The 26,528-nt window shown below is 41.0% G+C and overlaps 1 protein-coding gene across 3 annotated transcripts in view; it reads right to left on the reverse strand.

The window, feature by feature from the left end:
- Positions 1 to 26,528, reverse strand: part of TMEM181 (transmembrane protein 181) — a 259,664-nt gene that overhangs the window by 83,528 nt on the left and 149,608 nt on the right. For 2 of the 3 annotated variants that reach the window (XM_053710842.1, XM_053710844.1), the window contains exons 6-10: positions 25,045 to 25,164; positions 24,296 to 24,376; positions 16,410 to 16,509; positions 15,195 to 15,340; positions 7,407 to 7,498 (exon numbers count right to left, since the gene is read on the reverse strand). In XM_053710842.1, coding sequence (XP_053566817.1) covers positions 7,407 to 7,498; positions 15,195 to 15,340; positions 16,410 to 16,509; positions 24,296 to 24,376; positions 25,045 to 25,164 — 539 coding nt within the window. The remainder of the gene's footprint in view (positions 1 to 7,406; positions 7,499 to 15,194; positions 15,341 to 16,409; positions 16,510 to 24,295; positions 24,377 to 25,044; positions 25,165 to 26,528) is intronic. The other variant, XM_053710843.1, reaches the window with a different exon arrangement.

A 26,528-nucleotide genomic window follows, 5' to 3' on the forward strand; every position in this document is an offset into this window, starting at 1 on the left:
TATGCTGCATTACTTTTAAGTCATTCAGTATTTGTGTAACCTCTCCATGTAATGCAGGAAAACAAAAACAGAATTTATGCTTACCTGATAAATTACTTTCTCCAACGGTGTGTCCGGTCCACGGCGTCATCCTTACTTGTGGGATATTCTCTTCCCCAACAGGAAATGGCAAAGAGCCCAGCAAAGCTGGTCATATGATCCCTCCTAGGCTCCGCCTACCCCAGTCATTCGACCGACGTACAGGAGGAAATATGCATAGGAGAAACCATATGATACCGTGGTGACTGTAGTTAGAGAAAATAATTCATCAGACCTGATTAAAAAAACCAGGGCGGGCCGTGGACCGGACACACCGTTGGAGAAAGTAATTTATCAGGTAAGCATAAATTCTGTTTTCTCCAACATAGGTGTGTCCGGTGCACGGCGTCATCCTTACTTGTGGGAACCAATACCAAAGCTTTAGGACACGGATGAAGGGAGGGAGCAAATCAGGTCACCTAAATGGAAGGCACCACGGCTTGCAAAACCTTTCTCCCAAAAATAGCCTCTGAAGAAGCAAAAGTATCAAATTTGTAAAATTTGGCAAAAGTGTGCAGTGAAGACCAAGTCGCTGCCTTACATATCTGGTCAACAGAAGCCTCGTTCTTGAAGGCCCATGTGGAAGCCACAGCCCTAGTGGAGTGAGCTGTGATTCTTTCAGGAGGCTGCCGTCCGGCAGTCTCATAAGCCAAACGGATAATGCTTTTAAGCCAAAAAGAAAGAGAGGTAGAAGTTGCTTTTTGACCTCTCCTTTTACCAGAATAAACAACAAACAAAGAAGAAGTTTTTCTGAAATCTTTAGTGGCCTCTAAATAGAATTTTAGAGCACGGACTACGTCCAAATTGTGTAACAAACGTTCCTTCTTTGAAACTGGATTCGGGCACAAAGAAGGTACAACTATCTCCTGGTTAATATTCTTGTTGGAAACAACTTTCGGAAGAAAACCAGGCTTAGTACGCAAAACCACCTTATCTGCATGGAACACCAGATAGGGCGGAGAACACTGCAGAGCAGATAACTCAGAAACTCTTCTAGCAGAAGAAATTGCAACCAAAAACAAAACTTTCCAAGATAATAACTTAATATCTACGGAATGTAAGGGTTCAAACGGAACCCCTTGAAGAACTGAAAGAACTAGATTAAGACTCCAGGGAGGAGTCAAAGGTCTGTAAACAGGCTTGATTCTAACCAGAGCCTGAACAAACGCTTGAACGTCTGGCACAGCTGCCAGCTTTTTGTGAAGTAAAACAGATAACGCAGAAATCTGTCCCTTCAGAGAACTTGCAAATAATCCCTTCTCCAAACCCTCTTGTAGAAAGGATAAAATCCTAGGAATTTTTATCTTGTTCCATGGGAATCCTTTAGATGCACACCAATAGATATATTTTTTCCATATCTTATGGTAAATCTTTCTAGTTACAGGCTTTCTAGCCTGAATCAGAGTATCTATTACAGAATCTGAAAACCCACGCTTTGATAAAATCAAGCGTTCAATCTCCAAGCAGTCAGTTGGAGAGAAACCAGATTCGGATGTTCGAATGGACCTTGAACAAGAAGGTCCTGTCTCAAAGGTAGCTTCCATGGTGGAGCCGATGACATATTCACCAGGTCTGCATACCAAGTCCTGCGTGGCCACGCAGGAGCTATCAAGATCACTGAAACCCTCTCCTGGTTGATCCTGGCTACCAGCCTGGGAATGAGAGGAAACGGTGGGAAAACATAAGCTAGGTTGAAGGTCCAAGGTGCTACTAGTGCATCTACTAGAGTCGCCTTGGGATCCCTGGATCTGGACCCGTAACAAGGAACCTTGAAGTTCTGACGAGACGCCATCAGATCCATGTCTGGAATGCCCCATAATTGAGTTATTTGGGCAAAGATTTCCGGGTGGAGTTCCCACTCCCCCGGATGGAATGTCTGACGACTCAGAAAATCCGCTTCCCAATTTTCCACTCCTGGGATGTGGATTGCAGACAAGTGGCAGGAGTGATCCTCCGCCCATTGAATTATCTTGGTCACTTCCTCCATCGCCAGGGAACTCCTTGTTCCCCCCTGATGGTTGATATATGCAACTGTCGTCATGTTGTCTGATTGAAACCTTATGAATTTGGCCTTTGCTAGATGAGGCCAAGCTTTGAGAGCATTGAATATCGCTCTCAGTTCCAGAATGTTTATCGGGAGAAGAGATTCTTCCCGAGACCATAGACCCTGAGCTTTCAGGGGTTCCCAGACCGCGCCCCAGCCCACCAGACTGGCGTCGGTCGTGACAATGACCCACTCTGGTCTGCGGAAGCTCATTCCCTGTGACAGGTTGTCCAGGATTAGCCACCAACGGAGTGAATATCTGGTCCTTTGATCTACTTGAATCGCCGGAGACAAGTCTGTATAATCCCCATTCCACTGTCTGAGCATGCACAGTTGTAATGGTCTTAGATGAATTCGTGCAAAAGGAACTATGTCCATTGCTGCAACCATCAATCCTATTACTTCCATGCACTGCGCTATGGAAGGACGAAGAACAGAATGAAGAGCTTGACAAGAGCTTAGAAGTTTTGATTTTCTGACCTCTGTCAGAAAAATCCTCATTTCTAAGGAGTCTATTATTGTTCCCAAGAAGGGAACTCTTGTTGACGGGGAAAGAGAACTTTTTTCTAAGTTTACTTTCCATCCGTGAGATCTGAGAAAGGCTAGGACGATGTCCGTATGAGCCTTTGCTTTTGACAGAGACGACGCTTGAATCAGGATGTCGTCCAAGTACGGTACTACTGCAATGCCCCTTGGTCTTAGAACCGCTAGAAGGGACCCTAGTACCTTTGTGAAAATTCTCGGAGCAGTGGCTAATCCGAATGGAAGTGCCACAAACTGGTAATGCTTGTCCAGAAAAGCGAACCTTAGGAACTGATGATGTTCCTTGTGGATAGGAATATGGAGGTACGCATCCTTTAAATCCACCGTGGTCATAAATTGACCTTCCTGGATGGCAGGAAGGATCGTTCGAATGGTTTCCATTTTGAACGATGGAACCCTGAGAAATTTGTTTAGGATCTTGAGATCTAGAATTGGTCTGAACGTTCCCTCTTTTTTGGGAACTATGAACAGGTTGGAGTAAAACCCCATCCCTTGTTCTCTTATTGGAACTGGATGAATTACTCCCATCCTTAACAGGTCTTCTACACAATGTAAGAATGCCTGTCTTTTTATTTGGTTTGAAGATAATTGAGACCTGTGGAACCTTCCCCTTGGGGGTAGTTCCTTGAATTCCAGGAGATAACCTTGAGAAACTATTTCCAGTGCCCAAGGATCCTGAACATCTCTTGCCCAGGCCTGAGCAAAGAGAGAAAGTCTGCCCCCCACCAGATCCGGTCCCGGATCGGGGGCCATCCCTTCATGCTGTTTTGGTAGCAGTGGCAGGCTTCTTGGCCTGCTTACCCTTGTTCCAGCCTTGCATCGGTCTCCAGGCTGGTTTGGGTTGAGAAGTATTACCCTCTTGCTTAGAGGATGTAGAAGTAGAGGCTGGTCCGTTTCTGCGAAAGGGACGAAAATTAGGCTTATTTCTAGCCTTAAAAGACCTATCCTGAGGAAGGGCGTGGCCCTTTCCTCCGGTGATGTCTGAAATAATCTCTTTCAAATCAGGACCAAACAGTGTTTTGCCCTTGAAAGAGATGTTAAGCAATTTTGTCTTGGAAGACACATCCGCTGACCAAGACTTTAGCCAGAGCGCTCTGCGCGCCACGATAGCAAACCCTGAATTTTTCGCCGCTAATCTCGCTAATTGCAAAGCGGCATCTAGAATAAAAGAGTTAGCCAATTTAAGTGCATGAACTCTGTCCATAATCTCCTCATACGAAGATTCTTTATCGAGCGACTTTTCTAGTTCTTCGAACCAGAAACACGCTGCCGTAGTGACAGGAACAATGCATGAAATTGGTTGAAGAAGGTAACCTTGCTGAACAAACATTTTTTTAAGCAAACCCTCTAATTTTTTATCCATAGGACACAACTATCTTCTATGGGAATAGTAGTGCGTTTGTTTAGAGTAGAGACCGCCCCCTCGACCTTAGGGACTGTCTGCCATAAGTCCTTTCTGGGGTCGACTATAGGAAATAATTTCTTAAATATAGGGGGAGGCACAAAAGGTATGTGCGTTTGTTTAGAGTAGAGACCGCCCCCTCGACCTTAGGGACTGTCTGCCATAAGTCCTTTCTGGGGTCGACTATAGGAAATAATTTCTTAAATATAGGGGGAGGCACAAAAGGTATGCCGGGCCTTTCCCATTCCTTGTTTACTATGTCCGCCACCCGCTTGGGTATAGGAAAAACATCGGGGGGCACCGGAACCTCTAGGAACTTGTCCATCTTACATAATTTCTCTGGAATGACCAAATTGTCACAATCATCCAGAGTAGATAATACCTCCTTAAGCAGTGCGCGGAGATGTTCTAATTTAAATTTAAATGTTACAACATCAGGTTCAGCTTGTTGAGAAATTTTCCCTGAATCTGAAATTTCTCCCTCAGACAAAACCTCCCTCCTGGCCCCTTCAGATTGGTGTGAGGGTATGTCAGAAGCGTCATCATCAGCGTCCTCTTGCTCTTCAGTGTTTAAAACAGAGCAATCGCGCTTTCTTTGATAAGTAGGCATTTTAGATAAAATATTTGCAATAGAATTATCCATAACAGCCGTTAATTGTTGCATAGTAATAAGTATTGGCGCACTAGATGTACTAGGGGCCTCTTGTGTGGGCAAAACTGGTGTAGACACAGAAGGGGGTGATGCAGTACCATGCTTACTCCCCTCATCTGAAGAATCATCTTGGGCACTATTATTATCTGTGGCATCATTGTCCCTACTTTGTTTGGACACTATGTCACAATTATCACATATATTTAAATGGGGAGACACATTGGCTTTCATACATATAGAACATCGTTTATCTGATGGTTCAGACATGTTAAACAGGCTTAAACTTGTCAACAAAGCACAAAAAACGTTTTAAAATAAAACCGTTACTGTCACTTTAAATTTTAAACAGAACACACTTTATTACTGAATATGCGAAAAAGTATGAAGCAATTGTTCAAAATTCACCAAAATTTCACCACAGTGTCTTAAAGCCTTAAAAGTATTGCACACCAAATTTGAAAGCTTTAACCCTTAAAATAACGGAACCGGAGCCGTTTTTACATTTAACCCCTATACAGTCCCAGGAATCTGCTTTGCTGAGACCCAACCAAGCCCAGAGGGGAATACGATACCAAATGACGCCTTCTATAAGCTTTTTCAGTGGATCTTAGCTCCTCACACATGCATCTGCATGCCTTGCCTTCCAAAAACAACTGCGCATTAGTGGCGCGAAAATGAGGCTCTGCCTATGACTAGAGAAGGCCCCCATCTGAAAAAGGTGTCCATACAGTGCCTGCCGTTTTTTAACAACAATCCCCAAGATTATAATAACTATAAAGCGCTATAATCTGTCAAATATGCTTAGCAAGTAATCGTTTTAGCCCAGAAAAATGTCTACCAGTTTTTTTAAGCCCTTATAAAGCCTTTATTCTTATACTTAATCTAAGAAAATGGCTTACCGGTCCCCATAGGGAAAATGACAGCCTTCCAGCATTACCAAGTCGTGTTAGAAATGTGGCCATCATACCTCAGGCAGAAAAGTCTGCCAACTGCTTCCCCCAACTGAAGTTACTTCATCTCAACAGTCCTGTGTGGAAACAGCAATCGATTTTAGTAACGTTTGCTAAAATCATCTTCCTCTCACAAACAGAAATCTTCTTCTCTTTTCTGTTTCAGAGTAAATAGTACATACCAGCACTATTTTAAAATAACAAACACTTGATTGAAGAATAAAAACTACATTTAAACACCAAAAAACTCTTAGCCATCTCCGTGGAGATGTTGCCTGTGCAACGGCAAAGAGAATGACTGGGGTAGGCGGAGCCTAGGAGCGATCATATGACCAGCTTTGCTGGGCTCTTTGCCATTTCCTGTTGGGGAAGAGAATATCCCACAAGTAAGGATGACACCGTGGACCGGACACACCTATGTTGGAGAAAAGTAGTTTTATTTAGGTGACAAGCATTCATTAAAAAAACAACCCACTAATATATAAAAAAAAAATAACTTTTAGATGCAAAAAAATTAACTTTAAAGGGACAGTGTACTGTAAAATTGCCTTCCCCTCCACTGGGGGTGTGATTTCATCTAAACCTTTTTGTTTACATAGTTTTTCTATAATCATTACTTAAGTAGTGAAAATAGGCATTGATACAACAGGCAAAATAACCTATTTCAAAATAAAGGTAAAGGAACTATTTGTAAACAATTCAATAAACCCCAGCAGGTAAAATGATTCATTGACAACACATTAAAGGGAAGGAAAAATTACAGTACACTGTCCCTTTAAAGCTCAAAGCATTTCCTTCACGATTCAGACAGAATATACAACTTTCCATTTTTCTCTGGTTATTCGATGTTGAAAGCTAAACCTAGGTAGGATAATATGTTTATTTCTAAGCCCTTGAGGGCTGCCTCATCTCAGTGCATTTTAAAAGTTTTTCAATGTTAGACAGTACTAGTTCATGTGTGCCACAAAGATAATATTGTGCTCACTCCTGTGGAGTAATTTAGGTTTCAGCACTGATTGGCTAAAATGCAAGTCTGTCAAAAGCACTGAGATAAGGGGGCAGTCTGCAGAGGCTTAGATAGAAGGTAATCACAGAGGTAAAATGTGTATTAATATAACAGTGTTGGCTGTGCAAAACTGGGGAATGGGTAATAAAGTGATTATTTTTTTAAACAAACAGTTTGGAGTAGACTGTCCCTTTAAACTCAAACTGTCTGTATCACAATTAGACGTACAGAATGCGCAACATTTCAACTTATCAAATCATTTCTTAACCTTAACATATTATTAACAGAGCTAGCAGGCATGTCAGGATCATTTAGCAATGACTGAAGGGCACATTTTTTCCTCTAATTTAACTCAGTATGATCAGTGCAGAAGCTCACTTATACTTGTCCCTAATTGGCCACAGCAGATGAGATAAAATAAACACATACTTTTCAAGGATTACTGATATGAAACAGCAAAATAAAGTATGATGACAAAATTATTGTTCAAATACTCCAAAGAAATTGTGCATGCCGATATTTTACAATGCAGTGCTATATCCCTAGTATGTGCATATTATACACCTTTTTTTTTTTAACTAAAAAAATAAACAAAATATAAGGCTAACTAGAGCAAAAAGCAAATAAGTAGAAGGAAAATCCAGTCTGACAACCTGAAAGCAAACATGTAGTGTAGCTTTTTTTGTTAATAACACTGATGTACATGGCCAGAGACATTTAAAAATACTTACGTTTGCCATACTCCTAATGTGACAGAAGCCAGCCAAAGAAGTCCCACTATGAAAATCTTGGGTAAATAGAATGTCAAGCATTTTCTCTCTCCCTGAAAATAAATATAAAAAGTCTCAATCTGTTGTAGAAAAAAAAAACTTCTGGCCTCAAGCAGCTTTTTTATATTTCTTACCTAAATTTATGAATAAATAATCAAAGAGCACAGTTTAAAAGTGAAAGTCATATTTAATGCTGTAATACCTATCAGCCAATGAGCAGTAAATGGTAGCGCCTATTAGCCAATGATCCCTAGTTGGCAGTGTCTATCAGCCAATTAGCATTAGTTGAAAGTTACACAACTTTTACAGCTGTATTACTTTCACGTTAAAATTAAACCGCTTTTACTTTACATTTGTTTAATGTGTTAACATAAGCAACATGTTTAGATACTACTCTTTCATATCGAAGAATTGTAACATGCTGAATAACCAAAGAAACAAACAAAAAAAACACAAACATTGTTACTTGCAATGCACTGATACTTGGAATGCAGGTGTTATTGATAAAGCATATTAAAAATGTAATATACCCATAATTTACACAACATTATAACGCAAGATCACGCTTTCCTGAAAGGTTGCAAATTATTTACTTACCAAAAACTAAATTTGACACTGACCTTTTATAAAAATGTAAATGAAATAAATCCGTGAAATGTGATGCAGAACAAGGGATTTTTTTTTTTTTGATTTTTTTTTTAGGAGGGTAGTTGAAAAGCTAAAATATATATGCTCCATACGTACATGAAAAAGCAATCATTTATGCATATATATGCTACTGTTTTCCACAAGAGCCAATATGTGTATGGCAATGTGATGCAGCAGTGGTACGTCTTTATAGTACAAAGACATGATACCTACATTTCCTCTGTCATGTAACATGTTCTGCTTAAAGGGATACTGAACACTGTATTTACAAGATATTTCTGTTGTCTTGATATAGAACATAGCAGCCACGTTTAAACATTTTAAAAATAAAATAACTGTTTGCTGCAATTCTTTTTCAATAGCTAAACTCCCCCCACTGTGTGTCTTACTTAAAGGAGCCAATACATCCTTGTTACTAGAGTAGGCAAGGTTAGCCACAATTATTATGTTAGCAAAACCTACCTTGTTTTACCATTTGTTAAAAGGGACAGTCTACACCTTAGTCATCTTAAAGTCTTACTTTAGATTAAGTGGCAAGTAGCCTCCTGCACACTTTTCTATATCATGCAGCAGGAACAGTAAAAAGGTTATTTTAAAAACAGAATTTATGTTTACCTGATAAATTACTTTCTCCAACGGTGTGCCCGGTCCACGGCGTCATCCTTACTTGTGGGATATTCTCTTCCCCAACAGGAAATGGCAAAGAGCCCAGCAAAGCTGGTCACATGATCCCTCCTAGGCTCCGCCTACCCCAGTCATTCGACCGACGTTAAGGAGGAATATTTGCATAGGAGAAACCATATGATACCGTGGTGACTGTAGTTAAAGAAAATAAATTATCAGACCTGATTAAAAAACCAGGGCGGGCCGTGGACCGGACACACCGTTGGAGAAAGTAATTTATCAGGTAAACATAAATTCTGTTTTCTCCAACATAGGTGTGTCCGGTCCACGGCGTCATCCTTACTTGTGGGAACCAATACCAAAGCCTTAGGACACGGATGAAGGGAGGGAGCAAATCAGGTCACCTAGATGGAAGGCACCACGGCTTGCAAAACCTTTCTCCCAAAAATAGCCTCAGAAGAAGCAAAAGTATCAAATTTGTAAAATTTAGTAAAAGTGTGCAGTGAAGACCAAGTCGCTGCCTTACATATCTGATCAACAGAAGCCTCGTTCTTGAAGGCCCATGTGGAAGCCACAGCCCTAGTGGAATGAGCTGTGATTCTTTCAGGAGGCTGCCGTCCGGCAGTCTCGTAAGCCAATCTGATGATGCTTTTAATCCAAAAAGAGAGAGAGGTAGAAGTTGCTTTTTGACCTCTCCTTTTACCAGAATAAACAACAAACAAGGAAGATGTTTGTCTAAAATCCTTTGTAGCATCTAAATAGAATTTTAGAGCGCGAACAACATCCAAATTGTGCAACAAACGTTCCTTCTTCGAAACTGGTTTCGGACACAAAGAAGGCACGACTATCTCCTGGTTAATGTTTTTGTTAGAAACAACTTTTGGAAGAAAACCAGGTTTAGTACGTAAAACCACCTTATCTGCATGGAACACCAGATAAGGAGGAGAACACTGCAGAGCAGATAATTCTGAAACTCTTCTGGCAGAAGAAATTGCAACCAAAAACAAAACTTTCCAAGATAATAACTTAATATCAACGGAATGTAAGGGTTCAAACGGAACCCCCTGAAGAACTGAAAGAACTAAGTTGAGACTCCAAGGGGGAGTCAAAGGTTTGTAAACAGGCTTAATTCTAACCAGAGCCTGAACAAAGGCTTGAACATCTGGCACAGCTGCCAGCTTTTTGTGGAGTAACACAGACAAGGCAGAAATCTGTCCCTTCAAGGAACTTGCAGATAATCCTTTCTCCAATCCTTCTTGAAGAAAGGATAGAATCTTAGGAATCTTTACCTTGTCCCAAGGGAATCCTTTAGATTCACACCAACAGATATATTTTTTCCATATTTTGTGGTAAATTTTTCTAGTTACAGGCTTTCTGGCCTGAACAAGAGTATCAATAACAGAATCTGAGAACCCTCGTTTTGATAAGATCAAGCGTTCAATCTCCAAGCAGTCAGCTGTAGTGAGACCAGATTCGGATGTTCGAACGGACCTTGAACAAGAAGGTCTCGTCTCAAAGGTAGCTTCCATGGTGGAGCCGATGACATATTCACCAGATCTGCATACCAAGTCCTGCGTGGCCACGCAGGAGCTATCAAGATCACCGACGCCCTCTCCTGATGGATCCTGGCTACCAGCCTGGGGATGAGAGGAAACGGCGGGAATACATAAGCTAGTTTGAAGGTCCAAGGTGCTACTAGTGCATCTACTAGAGTCGCCTTGGGATCCCTGGATCTGGACCCGTAGCAAGGAACCTTGAAGTTCTGACGAGAGGCCATCAGATCCATGTCTGGAATGCCCCACAGTTGAGTAATTTGGGCAAAGATTTCCGGATGGAGTTCCCACTCCCCCGGATGTAATGTCTGACGACTCAGAAAATCCGCTTCCCAATTTTCCACTCCTGGGATGTGGATTGCAGACAGGTGGCAGGAGTGAGTCTCCGCCCATTGAATGATTTTGGTCACTTCTTCCATCGCCAGGGAACTCCTTGTTCCCCCCTGATGGTTGATGTACGCAACAGTCGTCATGTTGTCTGATTGAAACCGTATGAACTTGGCCTTTGCTAGCTGAGGCCAAGCCTTGAGAGCATTGAATATCGCTCTCAGTTCCAGAATATTTATCGGTAGAAGAGATTCTTCCCGAGACCAAAGACCCTGAGCTTTCAGGGATCCCCAGACCGCGCCCCAGCCCATCAGACTGGCGTCGGTCGTGACAATGACCCACTCTGGTCTGCGGAAGGTCATCCCTTGTGACAGGTTGTCCAGGGACAGCCACCAACGGAGTGAGTCTCTGGTCCTCTGATTTACTTGTATCTTCGGAGACAAGTCTGTATAGTCCCCATTCCACTGACTGAGCATGCACAGTTGTAATGGTCTTAGATGAATGCGCGCAAAAGGAACTATGTCCATTGCCGCTACCATCAAACCTATTACTTCCATGCACTGCGCTATGGAAGGAAGAGGAACGGAATGAAGTGTCCGACAAGAGTTTAGAAGTTTTGTTTTTCTGGCCTCTGTCAGAAAAATCCTCATTTCTAAGGAGTCTATTATTGTTCCCAAGAAGGGAACCCTTGTCGACGGAGATAGAGAACTCTTTTCCACGTTCACTTTCCATCCGTGAGATCTGAGAAAGGCCAGGACTATGTCCGTGTGAGCCTTTGCTTGAGGAAGGGACGACGCTTGAATCAGAATGTCGTCCAAGTAAGGTACTACTGCAATGCCCCTTGGTCTTAGCACCGCTAGAAGGGACCCTAGTACCTTTGTGAAAATCCTTGGAGCAGTGGCTAATCCGAAAGGAAGCGCCACGAACTGGTAATGCTTGTCCAGGAATGCGAACCTTAGGAACCGATGATGTTCCTTGTGGATAGGAATATGTAGATACGCATCCTTTAAATCCACCGTGGTCATGAATTGACCTTCCTGGATGGAAGGAAGAATTGTTCGAATGGTTTCCATTTTGAACGATGGAACCTTGAGAAACTTGTTTAAGATCTTGAGATCTAAGATTGGTCTGAACGTTCCCTCTTTTTTGGGAACTATGAACAGATTGGAGTAGAACCCCATCCCTTGTTCTCCTAATGGAACAGGATGAATCACTCCCATTTTTAACAGGTCTTCTACACAATGTAAGAATGCCTGTCTTTTTATGTGGTCTGAAGACAATTGAGACCTGTGGAACCTCCCCCTTGGGGGAAGCCCCTTGAATTCCAGAAGATAACCTTGGGAGACTATTTCTAGTGCCCAAGGATCCAGAACATCTCTTGCCCAAGCCTGAGCGAAGAGAGAGAGTCTGCCCCCCACCAGATCCGGTCCCGGATCGGGGGCCAACATTTCATGCTGTCTTGGTAGCAGTGGCAGGTTTCTTGGCCTGCTTTCCCTTGTTCCAGCCTTGCATTGGTCTCCAGGCTGGCTTGAGAAGTATTACCCTCTTGCTTAGAGGACGTAGCACTTGGGGCTGGTCCGTTTCTACGAACGGGACGAAAATTAGGTTTATTTTTGGCCTTGAAAGACCTATCCTGAGGAAGGGCGTGGCCCTTACCCCCAGTGATATCAGAGATAATCTCTTTCAAGTCAGGGCCAAACAGCGTTTTCCCCTTGAAAGGAATGTTAAGGAGTTTGTTCTTGGAAGACGCATCAGCTGACCAAGATTTCAACCAAAGCGCTCTGCGCGCCACAATAGCAAACCCAGAATTCTTTGCCGCTAACCTAGCCAATTGCAAAGTGGCGTCTAGGGTGAAAGAATTAGCCAATTTGAGAGCACGGATTCTGTCCATAATCTCCTCATAAGGAGGAGAATCACTATCGATCGCCTTTACTAGCTCATCGAACCAGAAACACGCGGCTGTAGTGACAGGGACAATGCATGAAATTGGTTGTAGAAGGTAACCCTGCTGAACAAACATCTTTTTAAGCAAACCTTCTAATTTTTTATCCATAGGATCTTTGAAAGCACAACTATCTTCTATGGGTATAGTGGTGCGTTTGTTTAAAGTAGAAACCGCTCCCTCGACCTTGGGGACTGTCTGCCATAAGTCCTTTCTGGGGTCGACCATAGGAAACAATTTTTTAAATATGGGGGGAGGGACGAAAGGTATACCGGGCCATTCCCATTCTTTATTTACAATGTCCGCCACCCGCTTGGGTATAGGAAAAGCTTCTGGGAGCCCCGGGACCTCTAGGAACTTGTCCATTTTACATAGTTTCTCTGGGATGATCAAATTCTCACAATCATCCAGAGTGGATAATACCTCCTTAAGCAGAGCGCGGAGATGTTCCAACTTAAATTTAAATGTAATCACATCGGGTTCAGCTTGTTGAGAAATTTTCCCTGAATCTGAAATTTCTCCCTCAGACAAAACCTCCCTGGCCCCCTCAGACTGGTGTAGGGGCATTTCAGAACCATTATCATCAGCGTCCTCATGCTCTTCAGTATCTAAAACAGAGCAGTCGCGCTTACGCTGATAAGTGGGCATTTTGGCTAAAATGTTTTTGATAGAATTATCCATTACAGCCGTTAATTGTTGCATAGTAAGGAGTATTGGCGCGCTAGATGTACTAGGGGCCTCCTGAGTGGGCAAGACTCGTGTAGACGAAGGAGGGAATGATGCAGTACCATGCTTACTCCCCTCACTTGAGGAATCATCTTGGGCATCATTTTCAGTGTCACATAAATCACATTTATTTAAATGAGAAGGAACCCTGGCTTCCCCACATTCAGAACACAGTCTATCTGGTAGTTCAGACATGTTAAACAGGCATAAACTTGATAACAAAGTACAAAAAACGTTTTAAAATAAAACCGTTACTGTCACTTTAAATTTTAAACTGAACACACTTTATTACTGCAATTGCGAAAAAGTATGAAGGAATTGTTCAAAATTCACCAAATTTTCACCACAGTGTCTTAAAGCCTTAAAAGTATTGCACACCAAATTTGGAAGCTTTAACCCTTTTTAACTTTAACCCCTTTACAGTCCCTGGTATCTGCTTTGCTGAGACCCAACCAAGCCCAAAGGGGAATACGATACCAAATGACGCCTTCAGAAAGTCTTTTCTATGTATCAGAGCTCCTCACACATGCGACTGCATGTCATGCCTCTCAAAAACAAGTGCGCAATACCGGCGCGAAAATGAGGCTCTGCCTATGATTAGGGAAAGCCCCTAAAGAATAAGGTGTCTAAAACAGTGCCTGCCGATATTATTTTACCAAAATACCCAGATTAAATGATTCCTCAAGGCTAAATATGTGTAATATATGAATCGATTTAGCCCAGAAAATGTCTACAGTCTTAATAAGCCCTTGTGAAGCCCTTATTTACTGTCTGAATAAAAATGGCTTACCGGATCCCATAGGGAAAATGACAGCTTCCAGCATTACATCGTCTTGTTAGAATGTGTCATACCTCAAGCAGCAAAAGACTGCTCACTGTTCCCCCAACTGAAGTTAATTCCTCTCAACAGTCCTGTGTGGAACAGCCATGGATTTTAGTAACGGTTGCTAAAATCATTTTCCTCTTACAAACAGAAATCTTCATCTCTTTTCTGTTTCAGAGTAAATAGTACATACCAGCACTATTTTAAAATAACAAACTCTTGATTGAATAATAAAAACTACAGTTAAACACTAAAAAAACTCTAAGCCATCTCCGTGGAGATGTTGCCTGTACAACGGCAAAGAGAATGACTGGGGTAGGCGGAGCCTAGGAGGGATCATGTGACCATCTTTGCTGGGCTCTTTGCCATTTCCTGTTGGGGAAGAGAATATCCCACAAGTAAGGATGACGCCGTGGACCGGACACACCTATGTTGGAGAAAAGAATAGTGTTTCTGGCACTTTGAAATGGCTGCCAAGCTCCACCCACTGATGACAATCTTAGCTGCATTTAGGCACTCTGCTGAATAACATTGACAGTCTGTTGAATTCAACTAGTGAGCCTTCTGTGATTGGATGCCATATGCAGCCCAAATTGTGATGTGCTTGGCAGCCATTTCAAAGTGTCCAGAAACAATATCCACTTTAAAATAACTTTTTTACCATTCCTGCTGCATGATATAGAAAATGGTGCAGGGGGTTATTTGCAGCTTAATCCAAGGTAAGACTTTAAGATGACTGAGATGAAGGCTGTCCCTTTAAGCTCTACTGAGGCTAGTTAGGGACAGATAAGGAGCAAGGATAGGATTGCAAAGTCTGAAGTGTGCATTTCCAATTCTGTGACTTAGAGAACTCCCTTAAAATGGTAAAACTGCAAGTATAAAATAAAAGTATGATGCATACTTCTGAGTATAATGTACAGATCCTTGATAAAAACATAAACCATATTCAGTTTAGAGAAATTAAACATTTAGCCAGAGTACTTGTGCTGGCCAAGCCTGTGTTAAGGAGTTTGACATAGGCATTAGCACTAATTTGTCATATGATTTAATAGAAAAATGAATGCAGAAACATTTACAGTTATGCACAGCTGTCACTATGAACTTACACAGATCTTGCGTACCTGCACTCGAATCCCATGATAAACGCACAGCCAGAAAAGCAACAAAGCACAGAGGAACAATGACTGAAACAGATCATCTAGCATCCCGGGAAACCAGCTATTTACCAAAAATGTCAGAGGAAAGAATGGGTCTGAAAAGAGAAACAAGACTCTTTTGTTTACTCCGCTATTGACTTGAAACACAACACACTTTCATTTTTTTTTTTTTAAGAGTTAGAAAAGTAAAAGAAAGAGTTGAACTTAAAGGGACACAAAACAAATTTTTTTTCCTCATGATTCAGATAGAACATGCAATTTTAACCAACTTTCTAATTTACTCCTATTATCATTTTTCTTCGTTCTTTTTGTATCTTTATTTGAAAAAGCAGGAATCTAAGCTAAGAAGTAGGCCCATTTTTGTTTCAGCACCCTGGATAGCGCTTGCCGATAGATGGCTACATTTTGCCACCAATCAGCAAGCGCTATCCAGGCGCTGAACCAAAAATGGGCTGGCTTCTAAGCTTACATTCATACTTTTCAAATAAAGAAAGAAAAATAATCTAGAAAAATTGATAATAGGAGTAAATTAGAAAGTTGCTTAAAACTGCATGCTTTATCTTAATAATGAAAGAAAAAAAATGTGGGTTTAGTATCTCTTTCATGTGATTTTAGTTTCTATGGGAAGGTCTCTTTATTGGGGTAACTTAAAAGACTAGAAAACCTAAAAATTTTGTTTCATGATTTTAATAGAACATACAATTATAAACAACTTTCATATTTACTTCTATGAACAAATTAGCTTAATTTTCCCGTTATCCTTTGCTGAAGGAACAGCAGTGCACTACTGGCAGCAAGCTGAACACATTCAGTTAGCCAATCACCAGAGACAAATGTGTGTAGGCACCAATCAGCAGCTAGCTCCCACTAGTGTAGGATATGTGTGTATTATTTTTCAACAAGATATAACAAGAAAACAAAGCACATTTGAAAATTGAAGTGTCTTAAAATGACATGTTCTATTTAAAGGAGTTACTAAAATACCGGTCTGTACCTAAATTAAACAATACAAACCTCAAGATCGAATCCTGGATGACAAATATAGCACTGTGCTTAGTACTTCACATTTTTAATTTTTTTTTTTTATTAAAAAAAAACATTTTTTAACTAATGCTGTATTTGATTTTATAAATAGTATGTAAAGTGAGTTTATACCATACATACCATTGTATAGAAGGAGGAGAGGAAGGAGGAGTGACATCCACTTCTGTTCAATTCCCCAATCTCTCATGGAGAATTTCCGTAGAGAATGTGCAAACAAGCACTGCAAACAATATTTAGATCAAAATTAGGGGTATTGTTCAAATAACAGAATTTATGTTTACCTGATAAATTTCTTTCTCCAACGGTGTGTCCGGTCCACGGCGTCATCCTTACTTGTGGGATATTCTCTTCCCCAACAGGAAATGGCAAAGAGCCCAGCAAAGCTGGTCACATGATCCCTCCTAGGCTCCGCCTACCCCAGTCATTCGACCGACGTTAAGGAGGAATATTTGCATAGGAGAAACCATATGGTACCGTGGTGACTGTAGTTAAAGAAAATAAAATATCAGACCTGATTAAAAAAACCAGGGCGGGCCGTGGACCGGACACACCGTTGGAGAAAGAAATTTATCAGGTAAACATAAATTCTGTTTTCTCCAACATAGGTGTGTCCGGTCCACGGCGTCATCCTTACTTGTGGGAACCAATACCAAAGCTTTAGGACACGGATGAAGGGAGGGAGCAAATCAGGTCACCTAAATGGAAGGCACCACGGCTTGCAAAACCTTTCTCCCAAAAATAGCCTCAGAAGAAGCAAAAGTATCAAACTTGTAAAATTTGGTAAAAGTGTGCAGTGAAGACCAAGTCGCTGCCCTACATATCTGATCAACAGAAGCCTCGTTCTTGAAGGCCCATGTGGAAGCCACAGCCCTAGTGGAATGAGCTGTGATTCTTTCGGGAGGCTGCCGTCCGGCAGTCTCGTAAGCCAATCTGATGATGCTTTTAATCCAAAAAGAGAGAGAGGTAGAAGTTGCTTTTTGACCTCTCCTTTTACCTGAATAAACAACAAACAAGGAAGATGTTTGTCTAAAATCCTTTGTAGCATCTAAATAGAATTTTAGAGCGCGAACAACATCCAAATTGTGCAACAAACGTTCCTTCTTTGAAACTGGTTTTGGACACAGAGAAGGTACGATAATCTCCTGGTTAATGTTTTTGTTAGAAACAACTTTTGGAAGAAAACCAGGTTTAGTACGTAAAACCACCTTATCTGCATGGAACACCAGATAAGGAGGAGAACACTGCAGAGCAGATAATTCTGAAATCGCAACTAAAAACAAAACTTTCCAAGATAATAACTTAATATCAACGGAATGTAAGGGTTCAAATGGAACCCCCTGAAGCACTGAAAGAACTAAATTGAGACTCCAAGGGGGAGTCAAAGGTTTGTAAACAGGCTTGATTCTAACCAGAGCCTGAACAAAGGCTTGAACCTCTGGCACAGCTGCCAGCTTTTTGTGAAGTAATACCGACAAGGCAGAAATCTGTCCCTTCAGGGAACTTGCAGATAATCCTTTTTCCAATCCTTCTTGAAGGAAGGATAGAATCCTAGGAATCTTAACCTTGTCCCAAGGGAATCCTTTAGATTCACACCAACAGATATATTTTTTCCAAATTTTGTGGTAAATCTTTCTAGTCACAGGCTTTCTGGCCTGAACAAGAGTATCGATAACAGAATCTGAGAATCCTCGCTTCGATAAAATCAAGCGTTCAATCTCCAAGCAGTCAGCTGGAGTGAAACCAGATTCGGATGTTCGAACGGACCCTGAACAAGAAGGTCTCGTCTCAAAGGTAGCTTCCAAGGTGGAGCCGATGACATATTCACCAGATCTGCATACCAAGTCCTGCGTGGCCACGCAGGAGCTATCAAGATCACCGACGCCCTCTCCTGCTTGATCCTGGCTATCAGCCTGGGGATGAGAGGAAATGGCGGGAACACATAAGCTAGTTTGAAGGTCCAAGGTGCTACTAGTGCATCCACTAGAGCCGCCTTGGGATCCCTGGATCTGGCCCCGTAGCAAGGAACTTTGAAGTTCTGACGAGAGGCCATCAGATCCATGTCTGGAATGCCCCACAGGTGAGTGACTTGGGCAAAGATTTCCGGATGGAGTTCCCACTCCCCCGGATGCAATGTCTGCCGACTCAGAAAATCCGCTTCCCAATTTTCCACTCCTGGGATGTGGATAGCAGACAGGTGGCAGGAGTGAGACTCCGCCCAAAGAATAATTTTGGTTACTTCTTCCATCGCTAGGGAACTCCTTGTTCCCCCCTGATGGTTGATGTACGCAACAGTCGTCATGTTGTCTGATTGAAACCGTATGAACCTGGTCCTCGCAAGCTGGGGCCAGGCCTGGAGAGCATTGAATATCGCTCTCAGTTCCAGAATATTTATCGGTAGAAGAGATTCTTCCCGAGACCAAAGACCCTGAGCTTTCAGGGATCCCCAGACCGCGCCCCAGCCTATCAGACTGGCGTCGGTCGTGACAATGACCCACTCTGGTCTGTGGAACATCATCCCGTGAGACAGATTGTCCAGGGACAGCCACCAACGGAGTGAGTCTCTGGTCCTCTGATTTACTTGTATCTTCGGAGACAAGTCTGTATAGTCCCCATTCCACTGACTGAGCATGCACAGTTGTAATGGTCTTAGATGAATGCGCGCAAAAGGAACTATGTCCATCGCCGCCACCATCAACCCGATCACTTCCATGCAAAGAGCTATGGAAGGAAGAGGAACGGAATGAAGTATCCGACAAGAGTCCAGAAGCTTTGTTTTTCTGGCCTCTGTTAGAAAGATCCTCATTTCTAAGGAGTCTATAATTGTTCCCAAGAAGGGAACCCTTGTTGACGGGGATAGAGAACTCTTTTCCACGTTCACTTTCCAGCCGTGAGATCTGAGAAAGGCCAGGACAATGTCCGTGTGAGCCTTTGCTTGAGGAAGGGACGACGCTTGAATCAGAATGTCGTCCAGGTAAGGTACTACTGCAATGCCCCTTGGTCTTAGCACCGCTAGAAGGGACCCTAGTACCTTTGTGAAAATCCTTGGAGCAGTGGCTAATCCGAAAGGAAGCGCCACGAACTGGTAATGTTTGTCCAGGAATGCAAACCTTAGGAACCGATGATGTTCCTTGTGGATAGGAATATGTAGATACGCATCCTTTAAATCCACCGTGGTCATGAATTGACCTTCCTGGATGGAAGGAAGGATAGTTCGAATGGTTTCCATCTTGAACGATGGGACCTTGAGAAATTTGTTTAAGATCTTGAGATCTAGGATTGGTCTGAACGTTCCCTCTTTTTTGGGAACTATGAACAGATTGGAGTAGAACCCCATCCCCTGTTCTCTTAATGGAACAGGATGAATCACTCCCATTTTTAACAGGTCTTCTACACAATGTAAGAACGCCTGTCTTTTTATGTGGTCTGAAGACAACTGCGACCTGTGGAACCTCCCCCTTGGGGGAAGTCCCTTGAATTCCAGAAGATAACCCTGGGAGACTATTTCTAGCGCCCAAGGATCCAGAACATCTCTTGCCCAAGCCTGAGCGAAGAGAGAGAGTCTGCCCCCCACCAGATCCGGTCCCGGATCGGGGGCCAATATTTCATGCTGTCTTGGTAGCAGTGGCAGGTTTCTTGGCCTGCTTTCCCTTGTTCCAGCCTTGCATTGGTCTCCAAGCTGGCTTGGCCTGAGAAGTATTACCCTCTTGCTTAGAGGACGTAGCACCTTGGGCTGGTCCGTTTTTACGAAAGGGACGAAAATTAGGTCTATTTTTTGCCTTGAAAGGCCGATCCTGAGGAAGGGCGTGGCCCTTACCCCCAGTGATATCAGAGATAATCTCTTTCAAGTCAGGACCAAACAACGTTTTCCCCTTGAAAGGAATGTTTAGTAGCTTGTTCTTGGAAGACGCATCAGCCGACCAAGATTTCAACCAAAGCGCTCTGCGCGCCACAATAGCAAACCCAGAGTTCTTAGCCGCTAACTTAGCCAATTGCAAAGAGGCGTCTAGAGTGAAAGAATTAGCCAATTTGAGAGCATTGATTCTGTCCATAATCTCCTCATAAGGAGGAGAGTCACTATCGAGCACCTTAAGCAGTTCATCAAACCAGAAATATGCGGCAGTAGTGACAGGGACAATGCATGAAATGGGTTGTAGAAGGTAACCCTGCTGAACAAACATCTTTTTAAGCAAACCTTCTAATTTTTTATCCATAGGATCTTTGAAAGCACAACTATCCTCTATGGGAATAGTGGTGCGTTTGTTTAAAGTAGAAACCGCTCCCTCGACCTTGGGGACTGACTGCCATAAGTCCTTTCTGGGGTCGACCATAGGAAACAATTTTTTAAATATGGGGGGAGGGACGAAAGGAATACCGGGCCTTTCCCATTCTTTATTAACAATGTCCGCCACCCGCTTGGGTATAGGAAAAGCTTCTGGGAGCCCCGGCACCTCTAGGAACTTGTCCATTTTACATAGTTTCTCTGGGATGACTAAATTTTCACAATCATCCAGAGTGGATAATACCTCCTTAAGCAAAATGCGGAGATGTTCCAATTTAAATTTAAATGTAATCACATCAGATTCAGCCTGTTGAGAAATGTTCCCTAAATCAGTAATTTCTCCCTCAGACAAAACCTCCCTGGCCCCCTCAGATTGGGTTAGGGGCCCTTCAGAGATATTAATATCAGCGTCGTCATGCTCTTCAGTAACTAAAACAGAGCAGCCACGCTTACGCTGACAAGGGTTCATTTTGGCTAAAATGTTTTTGACAGAATTATCCATTACAGCCGTTAATTGTTGCATAGTAAGGAGTATTGGCGCGCTAGATGTACTAGGGGCCTCCTGAGTGGGCAAGACTCGTGTAGACGAAGGAGGGAATGATGCAGTACCATGCTTACTCCCCTCACTTGAGGAATCATCTTGGGCATCATTGTCATTATCACATAAATCACATTTATTTAAATGAATAGGAATTCTGGCTTCCCCACATTCAGAACACAGTCTATCTGGTAGTTCAGACATGTTAAACAGGCATAAACTTGATCAGAAAGTACAAAAAACGTTTTAAAATAAAACCGTTACTGTCACTTTAAATTTTAAACTGAACACACTTTATTACTGCAATTGCGAAAAAACATGAAGGAATTGTTCAAAATTCACCAAATTTTCACCACAGCGTCTTAAAGCTTTGAAAATATTGCACACCAATTTTGGAAGCTTTAACCCTTAAAATAACGGAACCGGAGCCGTTTTAAATTTTAAACCCCTTTACAGTCCCTGGTATCTGCTTTGCTGAGACCCAACCAAACCCAAAGGGGAATACGATACCAAATGACGCCTTCAGAAGTCTTTTATAAGTATCAGAGCTCCTCTCACATGCGACTGCATGCCATGCCTCTCAAAAACAAGTGCGCAACACCGGCGCGAAAATGAGACTCTGCCTATGCTTTGGGAAAGCCCCTAAAGAATAAGGTGTCTAAAACAGTGCCTGCCGATATTATTATATCAAAATACCCAGATAAAATGATTCCTCAAGGCTAAATATGTGTTAATAATCAATCGATTTAGCCCAGAAAAAGTCTACAGTTTAAATAAGCCCTTGTGAAGCCCTTATTTACAATCGTAATAAACATGGCTTACCGGATCCCATAGGGAAAATGACAGCTTCCAGCATTACATCGTCTTGTTAGAATGTGTCATACCTCAAGCAGTAAGAGACTGCACACTGTTCCCCCAACTGAAGTTAATTGCTCTCAACAGTCCTGTGTGGAACAGCCATGGATTTTAGTTACGGTTGCTAAAATCATTTTCCTCATACAAACAGAATTCTTCATCTCTTTTCTGTTTCTGAGTAAATAGTACGTACCAGCACTATTTGAAAATAACAAACTCTTGATTGAATAATGAAAAACTACAGTTAAACACTAAAAAACTCTAAGCCATCTCCGTGGAGATGTTGCCTGTACAACGGCAAAGAGAATGACTGGGGTAGGCGGAGCCTAGGAGGGATCATGTGACCAGCTTTGCTGGGCTCTTTGCCATTTCCTGTTGGGGAAGAGAATATCCCACAAGTAAGGATGACGCCGTGGACCGGACACACCTATGTTGGAGAAAATAGATTTACATTAAATTAATTAGATCTAGCTTTTACTAGAAGCATGTTTGCTCATACATGTATACTGCAAAAATGCTTCTATTCAAAGCTTAAATTGCACCAGTCTGCATTAAACTTTTGACTGGAATGTCCCTTTAACCAAACCGTGAGCGTAAAAACAGCTATGGGACATTGCACAATTAAAGGGGCAGTATACTGTAAAACTGGATAGCCCTTAAAGTGTTTGCCGTTAAAGAGTAAAACAAGTATAGGAAATTGTTCCTTTAGGATTCTTTTTCTATATGAACCAACAGTTTTTTCTCTTTGAAACCACAACCCATTACAATTTGCTGAGCTTGTAAAGAGAATTCTCCTTACCTTATCCCTCATACACACATACAAAGCCTCATAATTGTATGTCTGTCTCTATACATAGAGAGAACAATTGAAAATGAAAATTCTAGTACTCTCTCTAGTACCCTCCCCCCACCACTAGTAATGTAATTTTGCCTTCTGTTTGTGTTTACATGGCTTTTCCAAAACCAATACTTAAGTATTGACATTTTCAGTATAGGTGGGGAAACAACAGGCAAAAGCAGATATTTCAAATGGCAAAATAAAGATAAAGGTATTTGTAATAAATTGAATATACCCCAGCAGGTCAAATAGATAATTAGGAGCACTCTACAAGAGTGTTTTACAGTACACTGTACCTTTAAGGAAGTATCTGATTTAATGCCATCTTAAACGTGATGTATTCACTGAGACCTAAAAACTTTATATAAAGCCCTAACTATAATGAAAACGTGTAAAGATGTTACTTAGGCGCACCATATCACTTTTTAAAACTGTAGCGGTAGAATAAAAAACAAACAAATTCAAAGATGGACATCACTAATACAACTCTGAATGGCCAATTCCGTGTCCAACAGTAACTAATAATATATTTAATACAAATGAAATATAAAAAAAAGAGTGTGGGTGTAGAATGTTATTTTGCAACCACACTAATGACCAAGGCTGCACCAGCATTGAAAAATGCAAAAAATATTTATTATGTTTTAACAACACCACTTCAAAACATTAAAAGCATAATATCAAACACAATAAATACTATGTATAATTGAGTCCACACTTTCAGCTGAGAATGATAATGTACACATTGATGAAGATCCTGGAGCCAGCCCATAATGGGAGGGAGCGAAATGCGTCACACTGGCAGTAACGGAGACTGCCAAACTAAGTTGTAATGGAGTTTAACTAAAGTGATACCGGAGGGCGAAACTGTTGAGTTCTAAATTTGTTCGCAACTCGGATTTCTGTATTGAGACTGTATTGAGACATTAATGCCAATGATGTTGTAATCAGTGAGCTGGGATGCTTTATTAGGAGTGGAAAAACTCTGCCTCAGTGTATAAGGCAGTAAACAGCAATGTGTGTATCTTTAAATACAGCAGTAAGGGATCAAGTGTGGGTGAGCGAGCCCCCACACTGGCAAACAAAGTTCTTTGTGACCAATAGGTTAAAGAACACAGTGCACGATACAAGCATTAAATGTCCGTGTAGTGATCCCTCCCACCAACAGCTGTACTTCTGGTGTTTTATATTATGCTTTAATGTTTTTTTAAATGGTGTTCTGGGAGTTACTACATAATAAATATTTTTTTGCATTTTTCAATCCTGGTGCAGCCTTGGTCATTCTTTAGTATGGGTGCAAAATAACATTCCATACTCTTCCCTTATTTAAATTTGCTTTGAATGTAGAATACAGAATGCATGATTGTTTTGGTAATCCCATTATGATAGCCACACAATCATTAATACTGATACTGCAATGTAGACTTTGCATTTAGCAATCGTTATCTCCAGTTAAACAAACTATTTATTTTATTTTATTGTCAATGTTCACTTACTGTCACCATGAATGTGAGAACCACAAAAACAAACCGAAACCAAATTTCTACTTGGGAAAATGTTGGGTTATAGGTTTTCCACTGCAAATAAATAAAAGGCACATTGAGTAGGTTACAGCTTATATGTTAATAAAAAAAAATCCAATACAATCTTTCAACATTTTACATCTTCTTTGGTCTGTTTTCCTTGTTTTGTTTTCTCTTCCTCTAACAAACACAACTGAAATATTTTCTAAAATTCTCATAGGCATTATATTTTTATAACAAAATGTGCAATCCAAATTGTCTTCATTATTATTTTATGTCAGATACATACATAGTTATCAATTTAATATAGCTAGCATCCTGGACTTTATTTTTTATGAATCTGACATTTGAGATGGAGTTCCAGAGCTCATTTTGTACCTAGTATTGAAAACTACCCCTTAGTCACTTCTAATCCATTTCTTCTTCCTGTTTATATTAACCACATTCTGCATAAGGCTTCTCAAATGCATGGATGCAGATTGTGTCAAACCTCATTTGCCATTTTCTTGCCTACTGTTCCATTCTAGTCAAGAATCTTAGACTGGAAATCAGCATGCAGATTTAATCACCTTAATTTGGAATTGTCAACAAAAATCGAGCCATTATTCTCTAATGATTCGAGATATCTCATACTGGAAATGCACCTCTAATATCGTTGCCTCTCATTAAATATAAGGAAATTACAACAACTTAAAAAGGAGGTTCTTTAACTCTATACTTACTGTGAAATTTACATATTTGATGTCATACCGCAACTGTTTCAAGTTTTCAAAGCCAACCTCCGCTTCAAATTGTGTGTAATTTAAATATCCAAGGTGAAAAACAATTATTTCCTCGCATTTCTAAGGGAAAAAAAACAACAGGGAGAGTATATTCATTAATTTATGGATACTGGTATAATTTTAATGAGTTCAAAATGATAAACACAATGCTTAAATACTTTATATCCTGTTTAACAACAAAATAATAAAAATATTAATGGATCCCTTATTTAACTTAGAAGTGTTCTTTATTTTATCGCATACTTGATAATACAATTAAGTTAGAAAGCAATTTTAAAATTGCATGCTCTATATAAATCATGAAAGAAAAAATTGGTCTTTCATGTCCATTTAAAAAAATATAATTCTGCTGCCAGAGTACCATGTGGAGCAATAGCAAAGTCAAATTAACACTTGCTATTGCAGTATCCTCCTAATGCTTAAAGGGACATAAAAAAAAAAGTTGGGATAGAGACAAAATATAATAATATCTACTTTAATTACTTTACCTGCAAATTTATACTGCAGTGCCTCGCTATTAACCCTTTCTTTTTAGTTTCTGAATTGTAAAGCTCTAACTCCCCCCACACATTTCCTTCTACGGCTGTATGTGCATATATGTGTGTATATATATATATATATATATATATATATATATATATATATATATATATATTGTTGTTGTTCTGGGAGAATGCAAAAGTGCATAAGGATGTATCTGTTGGAGCATGCCTAGAAGATGTGAACTACAATGCCTGTGTCTGAACACTGATAAAGGGGTGGAGTTGGCTGCTTCAGGCAGCTTAGCGATGTCATTTATGGAGGAAGAAGAGGAAGAAGAGGAAGAAGAGGAAGAAGAGGAAGAAGAGGAAGAGGAAGAAGAGGAAGAAGAGGAAGAAGAGGAAGAAGAGGAAGAAGAGGAAGAAGAGGAAGAAGAGGAAGAAGAGGAAGAAGAAGAAGAACTTCTGACCTGTACGCTTTGCAGAGAAAACAAGAAACAGGGCAGAAGATTGCCTAAAATCTTTAGTAGCTTAAAGGTAAAGTTTTACAGCACGCACAACACCCAATTATGCAAAATACGTTCCTTATGAGAAGGATTAGGACAAAAAGGAAGGAACTACAAATTTAAATTCCTGATAAAAGTTTCGATTCGATACCACCTTAGTGAGAAAAAAACAGATTAGAACAAAGGACCGCCTTATTTGCAGGAAAGATAAGCTACAGGGAATCACACTGCAGAGCTGAAAGCTCACAAACTCTGCGAGCAGAAGAAAAAGCAAGGAGAAATAAAACCTTCCAAGATAACAATTTGATACCCACAACTTGCATTGGCTCAAAAAGGAGCCTGTTACAAAAACTTAAAGAACTAGATTAAACTCCAAGGAGGAGCAACAGGTTTAAACACAGGCCTGATTATAACCAGTGCCTGTACAAAGCTTGAACAT

Source organism: Bombina bombina, chromosome 4 (assembly GCF_027579735.1).
Source record: "Bombina bombina isolate aBomBom1 chromosome 4, aBomBom1.pri, whole genome shotgun sequence".
NCBI lineage: Eukaryota > Metazoa > Chordata > Amphibia > Anura > Bombinatoridae > Bombina > Bombina bombina.